The 18,012-nt window shown below is 37.2% G+C and overlaps 1 protein-coding gene across 2 annotated transcripts in view; it reads right to left on the bottom strand.

Moving 5' to 3' along the window:
• The window catches only part of gripap1 (GRIP1 associated protein 1), a 55,900-nt gene extending 37,895 nt beyond the window's left edge, over positions 1-18,005 (bottom strand). Inside the window, exons 1-17 of one of the 2 annotated variants that reach the window (XM_067414323.1) lie at positions 17,767-18,005; positions 16,912-16,978; positions 16,222-16,283; positions 15,427-15,453; positions 15,218-15,325; positions 13,426-13,582; positions 12,910-13,046; positions 11,371-11,419; positions 11,094-11,164; positions 10,634-10,681; positions 10,513-10,544; positions 9,402-9,449; positions 6,843-6,942; positions 6,478-6,555; positions 4,311-4,403; positions 2,036-2,170; positions 1,618-1,713 (exon numbers count right to left, since the gene is read on the bottom strand). In XM_067414323.1, coding sequence (XP_067270424.1) covers positions 1,618-1,713; positions 2,036-2,170; positions 4,311-4,403; positions 6,478-6,555; positions 6,843-6,942; positions 9,402-9,449; positions 10,513-10,544; positions 10,634-10,681; positions 11,094-11,164; positions 11,371-11,419; positions 12,910-13,046; positions 13,426-13,582; positions 15,218-15,325; positions 15,427-15,453; positions 16,222-16,283; positions 16,912-16,978; positions 17,767-17,808 — 1,350 coding nt within the window. In that variant the 5' untranslated portion in view covers positions 17,809-18,005. The remainder of the gene's footprint in view (positions 1-1,617; positions 1,714-2,035; positions 2,171-4,310; positions 4,404-6,477; positions 6,556-6,842; positions 6,943-9,401; positions 9,450-10,512; positions 10,545-10,633; positions 10,682-11,093; positions 11,165-11,370; positions 11,420-12,909; positions 13,047-13,425; positions 13,583-15,217; positions 15,326-15,426; positions 15,454-16,221; positions 16,284-16,911; positions 16,979-17,766) is intronic. The other variant, XM_067414324.1, reaches the window with a different exon arrangement.
• Between the last annotated feature and the right edge of the window lie 7 nt (positions 18,006-18,012).

Genomic DNA, 18,012 nt, shown 5'->3' on the forward strand with positions numbered 1-18,012 from the left:
TTGCAGCAGTTTGGTGGTTTGACACGCGATCCGAATCATTGATCGATTCACTGATTCATGGCCGTTTAAATCTTTATTTGAGGAACATGGAGGAGAAGACAATGTTGAATAAATTTGTAGTTTTTGTTATTTTTGGACCAAAATGTATTTTTGAGGCTTCAAGAGACTCTAATCAACCAACTGATGTCACAGATAGACTACTTTGATGATGTTTTTATTCCCTTTCTGGACATGGACAGTAAAGTGCAGATTGCATATGCTCTGGGACTAAAATATAAAATATCTTAAACTGTGTTCCAATGATAAACGGAGGTCTTACGGGAGAGGAACAACATTAGGGTGAGTCATTAATGACATCAATTTCATTTTTGGGTGAACTAACCTTTTAAGCAAATTTTCCATTACTATAATGAGAAAAAAAAACTGATTTTAAGTGATGCTGATTTTAAATGAAAAATTTACAAAATGTGTTATTTCTGGATGATTTATATTAATGTAGCAAAAAAAAGCCTTATTTAACAATTGTCAGAAAGACCAATTAACATGTTTTTACCATGTAAAACTGTAAAAACTTAGCCTGGATGCCAGCTGAACTTAGCCCAGTCAGTCTGGCATCGCTCCATAGAGGAGTAATTATCCCCGAAGAGAAACTGTTCGGACCAATGAAATCATCAGAGCGGGCTTTAGACGATGACGGACAGATGATCAACAGTAACGTAATCATGCACGTCATCAAAGGGGCTTGGATTGCTAAACGGAGAGCTTGTTTGTATCTGCATTCACCTTCACAATTTCTCTCAAAGATGATGATCATGTTGGGTAAGTACTCTGTGTATCAATAAATTATTTTATTTTTTTACAACACCGGCTAAGATCGTTTATTCCAGCGCGTGTGCAGACAGGGTTGCCAAGTTTTTACAACAAAATCCGCCAACTACTAGCCCTAAACAATAGCTTCTCGGGGGGTTCTCCGGGGGAAAAATGGTGTTTGGGGTGTAAAATGTGTGTTATTTTGGCAAGGTTGCCTGCTAAAATTCGCACTCATGAGTCTATATATCACATAATAGTCGCTTCAACCCGCGGACATAGAAAACAACCGTGGAAAAAAATGCGGACTTGGCAACACAGTGCAGTTGACCTCTGTCTGTAGACATTTGACAATGCGTCGCTTCGTTGCTCTGATTGGTTGTTGGTCTATCCAATTGATGTCTTTCCTGGTTTGGTTGAAACACGCCTCATAATCACAGCCCAATGGAGCAGTTTCAGACTCATATTCTGACTAGAATTGAGTATGACCACGTCAGGCTAGTAAAAACTGGTTCTGGTGCAAGAAACTTTGACTAACATCACAGATCTTAGAGGGATTTTTTTCAAAGTGCAAACAAAGAGCTGAATCTTCCAGGGCCCATTTGTATTAAAGTCATTATGATGGTCAAAAGATCAGAGTATTAACTAAAGGAAGAACGAGCAGAGTGAATTGACTCACTAAAGAAGCTTAGATGACGACAGAGATAGTGAGTGCACCAAACGTTGAACTACTTTCACCTGCTGCAGTGGGAACTGACTGAATTGTGAAAGGATCAGAAGGTAAAAAAAAGGGGGGTTGTGTGTAGTCACCTTTCTGGCCTCCTCTAACTCCTGCTGTAGCTTATCCTTCTCCAGACCAAGTTCTGTAAGCTGCTCCAGTAGTCGACTATTTGCTCGGTTTGACTCCTGATCACCAAGAAGTTTAAAAAAAAAAAATTATTATGTATAATCTGAATCCAAATACAAAATTAGTTATTTTAAATTTAACTATATCATAAAAACATATTGCTGTAGTAATGAAAAAACTAAAGTAATTTTGGCATTTAAACAAACAATTATTTTTCATCAAAATGGACTTTCTCAATCTTTAAAACAACTGGACATTTCCCTGTGGACAGGGAAAAATAACATTAACTAATAATATTACAGCGTAATATGATTCCTATCCAATCCAACAGCATTTAACTCAGAAATACAATGTTTAATTGTTACAAATGCCTTTCTATACCTGTAGCTGTGAGTTGAGATCATCTCTCTGCGCCAGGAAGCTTTCCTGTTCTGTACGTCTCTGCTGAAGCTCTGCATTGAGTGCCAGATTTTGCTCTCGCAACAAATTCTGTTCCTGAGTCTTCACGGTTTGGATCTGTGAAAAACAGTTTCAGATATTTAAAGAACCCAGGACAACTGAATTAAGTCGTCTTCAGTCTGAATTCAGTGTATAAGCGAGAAAACGTTAACAGAAGACAAATGAAGAATTATGAAGGAGTGGAAAGAGCTTAACACCAGAGAACAGTTGAGAAATGCAATTCAGCATAATGCAGAACACAGTATCAATATAAATGTACCCATGAGTGCTTTCAAGCTAAATATAAACCTTCATGCATGATGGAATAGACATATGTACACATGCATGTGTGAACTATATAAACACAAAACAGCTAGCACAAGTGAATACATAGAAATAAATATATTAAACATGAAAAAGTTTTCAAAAGTTCAATCGGGGTTAAAGTGCAGCGGAAATCCTGCCAAATGAACCGTATGCGGCTTTGGAGTAAAAATTTAATTATTTATATTTATTTAAATATTAATATTGATAATGGGTTTATTCCCAGGGAGTGCAAATATACCTTAAATACTATTTAAGTCACTTTCGATAAAATAAATAAACATAATGAGTTTGGCCGGAGAGCCAACAACTGAAATATTAATAACCAGTGCTGGGTAGGACCTCATTATATGGAATCTGGATTATGTAATGAGATTCCAAAAATGATATACTTGTAAATATATTAGGTTTTAAAATACTCATAATCAGACTGCAGTTACATTTCTACTTATTAAATGATTACTTAACATTCACAAAATTGTTCATAATTTATTTCATAAATCCTGTTTATCTTTTAAACTGTCCTTTCTAAAACAGCCTATTGATTATGTGTGCTCAGAAAGTCTTCTAGTTTTATGGAATTAAACAAGTCAGAGGCCACACAGCATTACAAACATGTGTCTGTGTTTTTTTTATTGTTTATATTTATATACATTTTTTATGGGTTAATTATTACCTTAACCCCCTGCAGTTCCTTCAAAAACCTCAGTTTAGGCAACCCTGATGGAATGCAGTGTTTCATGAATTTCATTTTGTTGATGACAAGGTTTCAACAATCTTTTCTCTTTGTATTTTTAAATCACTACACTACAGTGGATTAGCTATTCAAATCTATGTAATAAACAAGTTAAGGCTAAAAGTAAGGTCCAAAGTAATCAAGATGTATGTCAAGAGTCAATCATCCATAACCTCAAATAAGATAAATCGATATAAAAGAGCTGATTCGAGAACCTTAATCAGTGGTTGTAAATGGCTAACAACCTTTACTATGTATATGCAAATCTGAACAAATTTTAAAGAATGCATGCTGTTCCGTCAAAGAGATAGAGACAGATAAACCTTATTTAATTCATAATGTTTACAATCAATCATATATCATATTGTACAAGGTTTAAAACATTTAAATAAACATATTACATAGTAGAAAATGTGTGTGATGTAGCATTTTAGTCGATATAACTCTTTCAATACCCTTGTTTTGAGACGCACACAGACGACGATCCGGCTATTTGTAATTGTGCTCTGCTCATTTATAAAGTTTACACTCGTTTCACACACTCATTATTGCGTAAGTATTTTAGAGGTTTATGTATAATATCGTGCAATGATATCCCCTGGCTTACCAGTTATCCAGCAAAAGCAAGGAGTATACGAGTCTCTCGTTTATACAGTTGAATTATTCATTTTGAAGCCGCTATCCAGGCTTTTCCGAATAACGTATTCTGCTTTGGGCACTTTCCTACTCCTAACTACAGTTTTCATCATGTAATTTGTATTCAATAATGGACTATAATTTGTAAGTAATCTACTCAGCACCGGTAATAACAGTATTTAAAGATGACTGTACTGAACTTCTGTTTTAAGTTATCACACCGCCATACTTCCACAAAATACTAGTCACAGTCTGAATTTGTCACTAGTAGATAACAACAAAAAAAAAAAAATAAGATTTTAAAGTAAAACAATGCATCTATATGAACCTCCATGAATTGACTGGTGTGAACTGAAAGTGATTTGTACATAGGCAATAGCATTTAAGCTGATGAAGTGGCATTAGTACGTGTGTATTGGTACAAGCAGCAACTGGTGTGTTAGACCAGACATGGTCATTGAGTGAAGATGATGCAGGACCTGGGGTTGATGAAGGTCGTGATGCTGTATCATGGTCGGGTACCTGTTCTAGGGCCGCTAGATTTGTCCTGAGGGCATCGTTCTCACTCAGCATGCCCTCCACCTGCTCCTGACTGACCGCGCTCTGACACGCTACCTGTAGCTCCGCCCAAACATAAAACCACCCCACGAGAGAGAGAGAGAGAGAGAGAGAGAGAGAGAGAGAGAGAGAGAGAGAGAGAGAGAGAGAGAGAGAGAGAGAGAGAGAGAGAGAGAGAGAGAGAGAGAGAGAGAGAGAGAGAGAGAGAGTGTGTATGGGAATATGTACAGAGAAAGAAAGGGATGTGAAGGATGAATGAAGACATGTCCAGCAACAGCATGGGATTGTAGGGGGGAGTGTTGGAGAAGATAAATATAGCAAGAAGAATAAAGTCAGAGGGGGTGAATGAAAGCAAGAGATAAAGAAAGTAGAACGCCCCAAAACAAGTGAAAAGAAGAGAGAAGAAACAGGTCAAGTTAGAAACTCCACATCAAACAGACGAGACCCAGTCAAGCAGTTCTGAATGGAAAAACAGAACAGGGAGGTTTTTCATCCTTATCTGCTTGTTGCACATTCGAGGCAGCTGCTTAATTAAGATTTGTGACCTCGCGGAGAAAGTGAAAGACATTTGTGGTGGCTGGACCTGCAGTAGGGCCGCCAGCGTCATAAGAGGGGCCCTTCCCTCAGGGGCCCCTGCGGAGCGCGTGTGCCCCTCAGCCACCGGTACTGAACCCCACTAATCCTTAATTACTCCGCTGATCCTGAGCACCATCATCCATAAATGCTCAATTAAACAGGCTGCTCTCTGGGTAATTATAAACTTCTCAAACTTCTCCTAAAGCACAAAGAGTTTGCTATCAGCAGAAAGACTGGTGGGTCACACTAAAGATGTCTTCCAGTACAGGGATAGTTTACTCTAACATTAACTTTCTTAAAAACAGGTTTACACTTCTCTTCAAAATAAAATGAAAGAAAATCTCAAAAAAATATACAATAACTATATTTCAAGTCTTTTGAATTTGTATTTAATCAATTTAAGTCGTATTAGTTGTAAATTTTGCACTCAGAGAGATGCAAACGCATGAATTGGCAATTTGGCATTCATGAATATTTAAATATAGTGCACGCTAGGTTTAAAGTCATTTCAAATAAAAAGCCTCGAGTGAATATGCAGAAGTGCGATTGACATTCGAAAGCTACACCTGATTATTAGATTATTAATGAATGACCATTTGACCACTTTTTGAGTTTCAGTCTACGAGTTACCATTTGACTGTAGAAATCTCTGAATATAGTCCAAATTCCTAAGTCCTATTTTTAAGATGCTGTTTTGTCCTTTCTGGAGCTCAATTACATCGGTGTTCAGTCACTTTCACTGGATAGAGAAAAACACCCAGACATTCTGCTCACCTTCTGTTCTCCTGTTCCACACAAGAAAGAACGTCCTACATGTTTGGAATGAAATGATAGCGAGCAGAATTTTCTTTTTGAACCCATTTTAAGACTAAAAAGAGCTTTCTAAGCAAAGCTAAACTGCATTCTGAAAACAGCCAAATAATAAATAAACTGCATCCTGCCATTTAAAAAACAAAGTCCAATTTTCATTATTTGATTTTTTTTTTTTTAAAGAGAAACAATAAAAATGCAATTGTGTTCCACGGCGATAACAACACCCGCATGAGCCTTTTACGGTTTATTTAATTGAATCTGTAGGACCCATTATCATTAAAATCACACTCAATTTATGCAGATTAATTATCTGCTTTCTCTCTTTTATAAACCTGTTTGTAAACAGCCAACTGGCAGATGTGGAAATTGCAGATTAGTTCTCTAGAGATGCACTAACGACCATCTGTGATGGAATAAACATTAAAAGAAATGCTAAATGAACATTTTAACCAACTATTCATCTTCTGCATTCTTCCTTTTAGTGCCATTGGCGATGTTTGAAATCTGCAGTACAAACTGTACACTACAATCTATACTATTAAGTATGCAATGCTAAACATTTAAAATGTTTACATCGTTGTCACATGACCATCTCAGAAATGATTGCTTATTTCACATTTTTAACCAATCTTGTGTAAAAATTTACCTTGTGATTCATTCATCAAACTGGAAACACTAAGCGAAGTAAAACAACTAACTAGGTTCGGATTTTAGTGGCCATGTAAAAGGAGGACGCAGCTACCTGATCTCTGAGCGCATGGATGGCCATCTCATGCTCTTTCTGTTTGCTCTGCAACTGCTCCTTCAGTTCGGTGACGTTCTGAAATCATACACACAAACCGTCAGGCAAGAAGATTCAATGCAATTTTAGTATGACAGTGATGGATGCAGCAGTGTGTCTACGGTCCATTATTTTTTGCAGATGCGCCTGAGTGCCAGAGTCTGATGCTGAAGCACTGACTGCAGTCTTTAGCCCACTTCCAAGGGTTTGCAAATGTTTATCATCATACTCCCTTAGTGGCCATCTATCGATTGCCCTCATGAGATGTGCAACAAATGGGCTTTAATAATGAAGAACTTGGCAGGGTGGGCCTGAGCGGATCTCACCTGGTTGGCGGTCATTAAATCTGCCTGCAATTTCTGCACACGAAGGTTTATGGATTTGAGCTCCTCCTCTTTCCTCTGTTGGATCTCATCAATTTTAGTCCTGTAGAAACAAATATATCATATGCTATCAGGGGGTTGATGTGAATAATATGTGGTAGTGCCTATTTTCAGGTATTGCGAAATGAATACCAACATAATACAGAAAACTCAGTTGGGGAAAAAAACATTACAGGGGAGTATAATTGACTTCATGGGAACAGATGTAGTACAGAATTGGGGTTTAGAAGTAAAAATGCCATTTAAAATCCTCACATCGAAAATAAATGTTCAGCATTTTCAAAACAACTTAAAAGTGAATTCTGGGATTTTTAAAGTGCCCACCCCTCAGTTACAACTACAGTGTTTGGGGGATGGTTAAAACAGACATTGGGTGCGTTTACATACACACTAGTAAGCTGATAACTCAAAAAAATCAGCTTATTGAAATAATCCGTTTTCCCCATTTACATGCAAACCAGTAAACTGTCAATGCAAGTAAACCGCGTTTGCATGACTTTATTAATAAACCGGGTTATTTAATTGTAGTGACGTCAAAACTAATAATGTCCATATCTGACTCTGAGTTTTGTGTTTTACGTCAGTTATGATGTTTAATAAAGCGTGCACTGTGTCACCGGGAGATTCAGACCTCTTCTACTTCTGCTGCATGAAAAGGAGAACACATCTTTACCTTTTTCTGGGTCTTAAAAGAGTCTGCGTTTGTGATATGTCCTTATTTCATGCAAAACGCTAGCTTGCTCTGTCTGGATGTGTTTAAACCTGCTCTAAATTTGCGTTTTTGTCACCTATCACCCATGCGCACTTCAATAAGCTGACAGAAAGCAGGTTAATGCATTTACATGCAGCACGAATTCAGGGTAAGAGGCAAAAAACGACCTGTCCCGACCGGTTTATTCTTACACCGTTTATAAAAGAATACAATTCTTACAGGCAGCATTATTCTTACTCCGATAAAAGAAACCGGGTTACCGCGTTTACATGACCATGTTCATTGTCGACTTATTAGGCATAATCAGCTTAAGAACGTGCATGTAAACACACCCATTGTTTGTAGGCAGCGGATAAAGACCATAGGCTGCCGCTGGCATTAGGCAAATTTGTTACAAACCTACATAGATTTGTGCAGGAGATAAGACTTGAATTATTGATGACTTGTTTCAGGCCGTTCAGAAGTTTTCATTTAGGAGACAAAAACTAAATTTATTATGCACATTGTGCTATCTTTGAAATGTTGCAGATCTTTTACATTCACAAACAGCTATATTACATAATACATAAAAGGTAATTTCCAAAAAACACAACAGGGGCACTTTAAGCAATATAATGTTTCTATAGAATCCCCTAGTTACTTTTATATCAACTTCATTTTCAAAAAAATTGAAGGTATGATCTGTATAGAAAGAGTCGGATCAGTTTAAAATCATGTGGGATTATAGCAAATTAGATGTCTTCATTGGATCTGCAACATTCAGAGGTAATGTGCATTCTTCAATATCGTGCAAGTCCCCTAAATTCAGAAGTAGCACACTAACCACAATTCTGAAACAAGATCCAATCATAAGGTTTATAAGATGAGTAGTTCGTCAACATACAGAGGCTTGTAGTTTTGCCTTGTTTTTTTTTTTAAAGGTGGGGTGTTTTTTCAAAACTCGGGCTGAGTCCAATAACAAACTTGTTGCCAATCAGCAGCAAACTCAGTGCACGTCATTATTCAAAACACACAACACACATGACGGACATTAGCTTTTGCTTGAATATGCTTGTGTGTCATGTTCGCTTGTTTGTCCATTTGCAATCATATTGTTGCTCACTTCAGCGATGATAAAGACCATTCATTTCCACACCGTATGGAGCATCTAAATCTCCTCACTGTCTGTTTCAAGCGTCAGCTCATACAATATGTCCAACAAGTAAGATACTATAAGATACTATACTCCTAATATATGTTTGTTTCCTCTTTTCATGATCTATATAACCCTAATCGGGTCATAATGGTAATATGCCGTTAGCTGGACTATGGTGCTCATGTACTTTTGAGTTGTCATGAGAACGGTTTGTGTTTTTGTGATCGCTATAACTCTCTAATCTGGTCATAATTGCAATATATTTGTTATTTGGACTGTCGTGCCCGTGTACTTTTGAGTTGTTCATGAGAACGGTTTGTGTTTTTGTGATGGAAGGGGTGACTTTTTCATTAAAATATTCAACCTGAATTAGGTTACGCATGTGTGGGGCGGAGCTATCAAAATAGGGGCAAGACCCTTTTTGGGGCAGGGGCGTGTTTGTTTTGTTCATTTGAAATATCAACAACAGTTACCAGAAAGCACTTACCCCACCTTTAAGTTCAGAAAAAGTGTTAAAATAGGGTTCAAGGTTTATAACTCCTCATTGACAGAATAAATGGAAAAATAAATTTCCAGAACTCAAGGTGCTAAAAAAGCGGGCAGTCCCTGTTGAGCTTTATTGCAAAATAACTGCTCTGCTGGGTTTGTATCTTACCTGCTGTCATTGTAAAGTGCTTCCTTCTCAACTTGTAGCCGCTGGAAGCTGTAAGAGAAACATAAAGAGACTTGAATCCTTATTGGTCCTAAAAAATACCACACAGCAGTGATAAATAACAGGCGGCATCTCTTGATTAGGGAAAACAAGCCCTGTGTTGACCAGAGGGATGCGGAACGTAGGCAGTGTGCTGATACAGCAGTCTACAGCAAGTGCCAGCACAACAAGTTCACGTTCAGACTCATTACACTGACACAGTGACTGTCACTCCGCCACAGCGGAGTTACCACTGCACCCTGCGTCGGGATGCTAAGTGGTGATGTCATCACACGGAGAGTTTTGATTGGCTACTGAAGAGAGGAACAGCGAATTATGGACTCAACTTAAATGGAGGATTGAGAGTAACTTATCTTGTGCTTGAGAAGATAATGTGTTTAAATGGAACATTGTCCATTAATACTGTCTTTAACTTTCATTTCTCATATTTCACCAGGTTTTGCATGTAATCACTGCATCACTGTCTTCAATTAATCACTGTAAGTTGACACAGGTTTAACGGTGCACTCAGTCATATTCCCCTCATAAAAATAAAAAAAACTAACCCTAAAGAAATTAATATTACTTTTAAAAATGATCTATAACGAGAATGGCTGACTGAGAATCGCACGTCTACCATGGCTTTGCTTTTGCTATGTTGATGCCGCTAGATCATATCAGTTGTCATGTTGATTAGCAAAACATACAAAACATAAAAAATAGACAACTGAGTACAAAGTGATAGAAACAATAAAGCAAAATAATCTTAAAATATATTTTGAGAACAGCAAAAAGAAACAAGTATATCTAAATATATTAAATTAATTTTGGGCCATACAGAAATGTTTCATTTCCAGGTTTGTATTATGTCGGGAGAAAGTTAAAATGTACTTAAAGGGATAGTTCACCCATTAACTCACCCTGGTGTTATTCTATTACCTTTTTACTTTTTCTTTAGACAGCAAAAGGAGAAACATTATTGAGTTGTTTCAATATCGGGTGAACTACCTCTTTAATATGAAAGTTCTGAACACATAATATGAAAAAGTAAAGCATAAAAGTAACTAGCGCTTACCTCTCTTGTTTTTTCTTCAACTTATCAGACAACTAATAAAAAATAAAAAAACAATACATTATCGCTTGCCATTTTTATTATTGAGCACACATTCTATCTGAAACAGACATGTGACACTAACTTTAGCATTTTCTTCTTGTAGTTTTGTGATTTCTGTCTGCTTGGACATCTGAAAATGAAAAAAAAAAACATTACAACAAGAAAAGTATTTTGTATGGGGGCTAACATATGGATCAATCTGATTAATGAACAGATAAATGTCCAGATAAACTACAATATGCAATGTATAATTTGAGAATACAAAATATGATAAACCAAATCAAAACAAAACGAAAAACTTCTACATGTTCTATGATCTCCCTTTAGAAAACATTCTAAATATTTAAACCACCAAAATGCATGTTTCATCATAGATATGGAAAAAATGATCTTGGTGCAAGGTGAGAGTAAATGTCTCCAAAATTAGCACCCGCGGTGAGGGTAAAAATATACACTCATCAGCAAAATGAATTGTAGCATTTTGTCCTTTTGTCTGTTTCCTGCTGTCCTGGGCATTTAGAGGGTAAAACTGATGTTTTTACCTCTAGTGTCTGGAGTTGTTCCCTCAGTAAGCATTTCTCCTCCATTTCCGTTTGAAGCTTTAATGCCACCTCTGAAACCCAGAGTTAACAGATATCAATGCACACAACCCCTAAAATACATTGAGTTTGAGAAGTCTGGTGCTCAATCAAAGTCACACCATTGTTCTGCTATTTGAAGATCCAGAGCACAACCTTCCTTGGTTCTACTCCGTTAACTCTACAGTGAGTTTGATAAGGTCACAACTTTAAAAGGAAGTTGTCATAAAGATGTACTCACCACTCAGTTCATTATCTCGCTGTTCCGGTTTGACGCTTTGCACTTCGGCCTACAGAACACAGAAGGAGACAAAAAAAATATGCTGTGAAAATGAGCTCTTGTTCACAAAGGACTTATACAGCAGGTTCTACAAAGTGGCAAGATATATAAAACCCCCATAAATGCAGAAATCATTGGATGCTAAAAGAAAAGCAAAATAAGCCATATTTATGATTTAATAAATGCTCCCAGAATAATTGTGAATGATGCAAGTTATTCTAAAGAAAAGATATGCATCTTTATCTTTCATCAAATGTAAAAACTTTCTCCACTTCTTGCCAGTGTAACCCCTCCTGTTTGAACCACCCGCTTCAAGTGGGACTTGAACCCGGGTCTGCCAACATGAGAGTTGGACGCTCTAACAAGGAGGCTAAAGACTGAAACCTCTAGCGTCAGTCGCTAGAGCATCCCTTGAGGTCAGAGGAGTGAGGTTTACTCACACTGCAACTACAAGCTGGCCTCCATTACACTCGCCCCCCTAAACCTCACTCCCATCTGGGTCACGGCACCAATGCAACCCCGCCTGTTCAAACTGCCCGCTTCAACCGGGACTCTTGAACACTGGTCCACCGGCATGAGAGTCGGAACCTCTAACAAGGAGGCTAGAGGCTGCAACATCTAGTGTCAGTCGCAAGAGCGTCTTTTGAGGTCAGAGGAGTGAGGTTTACTCGCACAGCAACTACTAGCTGGCTTCTGTTACACCAAAATGTGTTTCATGTGAATGGACCCTTACAGTATTTTCCTGCTGATTCAAAGCAAGAACATGCAGGCTAGGAAAATATATTAACCAGTAACAGCATAACTTGCTTTTCATCATCCAATCGAATCAAGAATGATAAAATCAAGCATTATTTTACATCATCTCCCACTGGATATTCTGTTTCACTCTAAAGTTGGGAATGTTTCAAAATGTTACAAAACTATGAAAAGAATAACCGATTAGCATCAGCTCTCATTTTGATGAAATTTGGTAATGCTAATGAATGGGGTGTGGTAGTCAAACACTAGACACCAGTTCACTGTTCTTCCATTCCCTTTATCTTTACTGGGCTGATCTCACTGAAAAAGCTGACAGTGGTGTCTCTGCTGTGTCTGGCCACAATTCACCCAGCATCTGTAGTCCCTGCATTAAACATAACCTCAATGAACTCCAACAACCTCCTCCAGACGAAGAGTGCAGCACTGTAGCTGAATAATTGATTCGCTCTGATACTGTTAGGATACTCTGACTGCAACTTGTTTACTTAAACTCAAACTTGTATTTTTAGAAAGTTGCTTAAGAATAGCCAAGAGTTCAAACTTTGAAAACTATCGAAACACAATGAGACACATGACACAGAGAGTTCTGATTTTGCTGCGCTGTGACATGGAAATTGCTTAGTTATCGTTATCCCAGCAGAAGCTGAGGACATGTCGTTTTTAATGGTTATCTCACTTAATACTTGCACTGTATGGTACAGCGTCCCAACCCTGATGAAATTTAAACCTATAATCTGTTACCTGATCAATCTGATCATTTCCCGAGGCAGAAAGGGCATCACTGTGACCACTGGCATCTGATTGGACACCATTAGTGCCAGCAGTTCCATCGATGAACGCTGCTTTTCCATCAGTAACATCTGCACGCTCTTGAAGAGCTGTAAAGACACACACAGAATACTATAATTATGTCTCTGTGTTATTGTTTACATGGTTGTCAAAGCTGGTATGTTACAGAACCGTTGAGAGAGTCTGATATTGTCTGAGTACTGATTTGTTCAGGCAGTGTAATTTGGGCAGCCATGTCATCGGTTTGGACCATTTACACAGAACTGCACATCGAAGTTTTCAAACTAAAATGGGCTCTGTAGTGTTTTTGAAAGTATCCGTTTTCGAGGTACGAAAATGCCTGTGTAGTGCAGACAACAGGCGTTACCGTAGCAAAAGTTATAAAAACGAAAACACACTAGTGTAAACGTGGCCTAAAGTGTTTGTGAGGGAAAATAGATGATGACTTTATGCATGAGCTCCTCTCACCTGACAATTTCTTCTGCAGGGCGGAGTTTTCAGCCTGCAGACGCAGGAGCTCAGCATCCACTGGACCAGAGGCGGGGCTGGAGGCGGGTCTTTCCAGCCCTTGACCCTCCCTTAATCCTCGATTATCCAACTCTAACTGCTCAATCTGGGAACATAACTACAACAACACACAGCAAATGATCAGAAAACTGGTGTCACATTACATAATAGCACCAAGGTAGTGACTTTCTGTGTGTTCAATGCAAGTGACATGATGACAGGCAACTTTTCTTAAAGTGTTTACACTACCATTTAAAAGTTTAGGTAAAAGTGCATCTATCCATTATTAAAATACACCCATCCATCATAAAAGTCCATCTATCCATAATAAAAATGCATCTATCCATCATAAAATTGCATCCAGCCATCATAAAAGTCCATCTATTCGTTATAAAAGTGCATCTATCCATCACAAAAAAAAACATTTAAAAGTTTAGTTTTTTTTATGTATTTGAAAGAAATGACTATTTTAATTCAGCAAGGATGCATTACATTGAAAGTAAAATTACATTAAAGTGCATTTAAAATGCTGTAAAAAACAATAAATTTAAAATAAATGCTGTTCAGAATTCTGACAATCACAGTTTTCACAAAAATATTAGGAAGCAAAACAGTTTTCAACATTGATAATAATCATAAATGTTTCTTGAGCGGCAAATCCTCATAATTGAATGATTTCTGAAGGACCATGTGACAATGAAGACTGGAGTAATGATGCTGAAAATTCTCTTTTGATCAGAGGAATAAATTACATTTTAAAATATATGAAAATACAATGTTACTTAATCATTTGATTGAATAAATGCAGTCTTGGTGAAGAAAAGTAATCTAAAAAGAACATTTTACTAACCACAAACTTTTGAAAGGTAGCGTATTTAGAGTCTTTCATGAAAAAATTATAAAAAAAGTGATCAAGTTGAGCTGTAAAGTTGTCGGTGTGAGGTGAATTAAGTTCTGGTTATCCACCTTATTTTCATGTAAGAATGGGTATTTGTGAATTGAATGGGCAAGGCTTCCAGATCTGTAGTTTTGCAGTATAACAGCTTGTTATGCTGCAAACAGGCATTTCTTAGCCTGGATGCCAGCCGAACTCAGCCTTTTTCTCTGGAAAAAAATGGCTTTTTGGGGATAAAATGTGTGTTATTTTGGCAAGGTTGCCTGCTAAAATTCGCATTCATGGGTCTGTATATCACATAATGGTCGCTTCAACAAGCTGACATGGAAAACAACCCGCAAAAAAAAAACGCGGACTTGGCAACAGTGCCGTTCAGCTCTGTTGACATTTGACAACTAGCGTAATGCGTCGCTTTGTTGCTCTGATTGGTTGTCAGTCTATCCAATTGATGTCTTTTCTGGTTCGGTTGAAACACGCCCCATAATCACAGCCCAATGGAGCAGTTTTAGACTCATATTCTGACTAGAATTGAGTATGATCACGTCAGGCTAGGTATTTCTTACCATTTTAATTTATTGTACTGTCGTAATTATAAACACGGAGGTTTGTAGCGCAATTAGTTTAATCGACTGCACTTCTTTCATTCTTCTAGTTAAGTACATAATGAATCAGAAGTCTCAAACATTAACAGGAAACAGCTTACTACCAAGTCGCAAAATAAGGTAGATACATTACTGTATTCCATTACTAGTTCCTATGAGTGTGAGAAATCCATTTGTGGTATAGTTGTGCATGACAGGGGTTCAATATTGTGTGTGTGTGTGTGTGTGTGTGTGTGTGTGTGTGTGTGTTCAGCACCTTGGACAGCTCTTGCATGAGGGTGCTGTTCTGCAGTCTGAAGTCATCTTCCTGACTGTGTAACTTGCCCTGAAGCATCTCATTCTCATTGAGTAAGGCGTCTACCTCCTGAAAAAGATAAGAGTCATACAGCACGGTTACCAGACAGAGTTGTTTCACATTCCACTCTGGATATCATAACATTGCATCACTTCCAGAAGAAATTTCACCTGTGCTTTCTTGCTTTTGTTCAAAGCCTAAGGGTGAAAATGAAGAAGAAAACATTATACAAGTTATTAAAGTTCCCTAAAACATTAGACTTCATTAGCAAATGGACAACTTATTTCAATATGACAACATAAACAAGATGAAGAAACACTGACTACACTTTAAATATTTTTAAAAGAAAAAGTTTTGCATTTTTTATAAATGATTCATCCGCACACATCATTTATTCTTTATTATCTTTATAATTTATAATCTCTTCTCAGATTAATTGTTTACTGGCCAAGGAGGGACAACCTGTCACTCACGTGAGATGGACCAATAGCAAACAAGGATCGGAAATGTAGTAGTGCAGACGACAAGCAAAAGTTATGTGCTTTAAAACGAAAACACGGGTGTAACACTAGTGTAACAACCATCAATTCCTGATGGACCAAATAAAGTCTACATTTTTCCACCATTTCACTCAGATATATACGTCACAATAGGGAAGAAAACAATAACACTAATTTTGTTTAATGCCAACTTTAAAGTATTGATGTTGAAATGAACTGTGTAAAGCTAGCATCACCAAACCAAACCACAAAAAAATTATTATTAAAATTTATACACCACTTTTAGCAAACTGCTCACTACTACTTATAACAGTTCAGGAAATGCTGAGTCACGGACACAACGTACTGTGCTAAATTTTGATTGCTGCATAGAACACTTTCTGTAACATGATGACCAGTGCCTTGTGTGATAAATTGACATTTCTCTCATGGCAATGACCTGCTGAAAAATCAAGGAAACAATACCTTCTGTGCTTTGACATAGTCTTTCTCCAAGTTCGAGGTCTTCTGACGGACACTGTTGAGCTCTGTAATACAGAATATGAAGTTAACATACAAAATAACAAGAAACTATTTACTCACTTCATGCAATGAAACATATACGTGCTGCACAATATTATATAGTAGTATTTTATATGTCATTTATATGTTCATTTATATGTTTTTGTTAATAATTAACAGGACTATTTAATATAAATCAACATAAAACTCTGCGTACGTGAACTTCATGTTTACTTAGAGAACACTGCTAAGATGACCAGGGTAGGATTGTAAGATAAGATAAGAAGTTACAATATATTACTTAACATTTTCACACTTGGTTTAATATTATATAGTAGCACTTACATTTTAACTGAGTGTTATTTATGCTTCAAACAGAATAAGGGTATACAGAATTAGAATGCCTTTCTTTATCCACCCCCTTTGCATGTCCAATTATTGTTATTATTATTTTTATCTTCCATCTGTCAAAATGAGGGTTTCATTCTCAGAATGTTTTAAATGTTTTGACATTTAAATCAGCAAAATGTGACAAGTCACACATTAAGACACCTGCTTTTTTATAACTACAAATTACAGTCTACCATGACTCAAACAAGTCAGCTGATCTGTGTCTTGAATAAGTAAAGGTGTGTGTTTACATTCTCTACTCACCCGCTGTATTTTTCCGCAGCTCATCAGATAGTTGGTAGTTCTGTGTTCTCAGCTCCAAGAGCTGAGCCTGATCAAACACGAATTAGATTATAGTTTACTGAGGTTAACACAGTGTATTTAATATACATCGTATTGACTACTGTAAAACAGAAATGATGACAACCAAAACAACATATCATCATAAACGCATCATACAAATCTCCGCGTATGTTATGCTATGAATAATGTTAATACGGTGATTTACAACGTGTGTTTAAGTAACGTTAATGGAAACGTTAAATTAAATAGCCATGTTTGCTACAAACGGAATATTAGATGTTTCTGGACTTGTAAACAAGAGGATGTTAGCGCAAAACAACAGCGATATGATATTCAGTATCCTAATATTCACACGGAACACGTGTTAAAAATGAAATATATAATTAACAAACCCTAGCTGTGCATTAAAGCAACATTAACAGTTGCTTGACGTGCTAACGGTGCTAGTGGTCATTAATTATAGGTTAGCATGCTAACAGGCTAAACACATCTTTATTATACGTCACAAATGCGTCATATAGATATTACATCCCATGTCATTTCAACAGACAGTCGTTTCATCAGCCACACTATTGCATGCATTAATAAAAAATATCGTACTTGCCCATAAAGCTATTTTTGGCCTCATAACAACTAGCTTGACACGCTAACGGCTACAGCTAACAGACGCTCAGATGAATGTCAACTTCAGCCATAAAACAGGCCCGTTTACACAAATTACCTCCGGAAATCACGTTTGAACACATTAACGAACTCGTATGTGGACTAAAGTTTGTTGCAGATGTCAAATCCAAGCGCAAATAAAGAGATTTGTACCTGCATACGGTGGAACTCCTCTTCTGACAGTGCTTGCGCCATCTTCACTACAGCAAAACACTGCTGGACAGAATAAAAACTCTTCCTATCTGCTATTACTGTATTTTCGGATAGCTTTGTATTAGCGAAATAACTGTCATTCTGATCAGTTGAAGGTTAAAGCTCCAGCTTTCTGACTTCGCCCATCTAAACGCTTTGGCTTGCTGACAGAAACGCCATGAGTAATGACTGCACCTGTCCTGAAGA

Source organism: Pseudorasbora parva, chromosome 13 (assembly GCF_024679245.1).
Source record: "Pseudorasbora parva isolate DD20220531a chromosome 13, ASM2467924v1, whole genome shotgun sequence".
In the NCBI taxonomy this organism is placed as follows: Eukaryota; Metazoa; Chordata; class Actinopteri; order Cypriniformes; family Gobionidae; genus Pseudorasbora; species Pseudorasbora parva.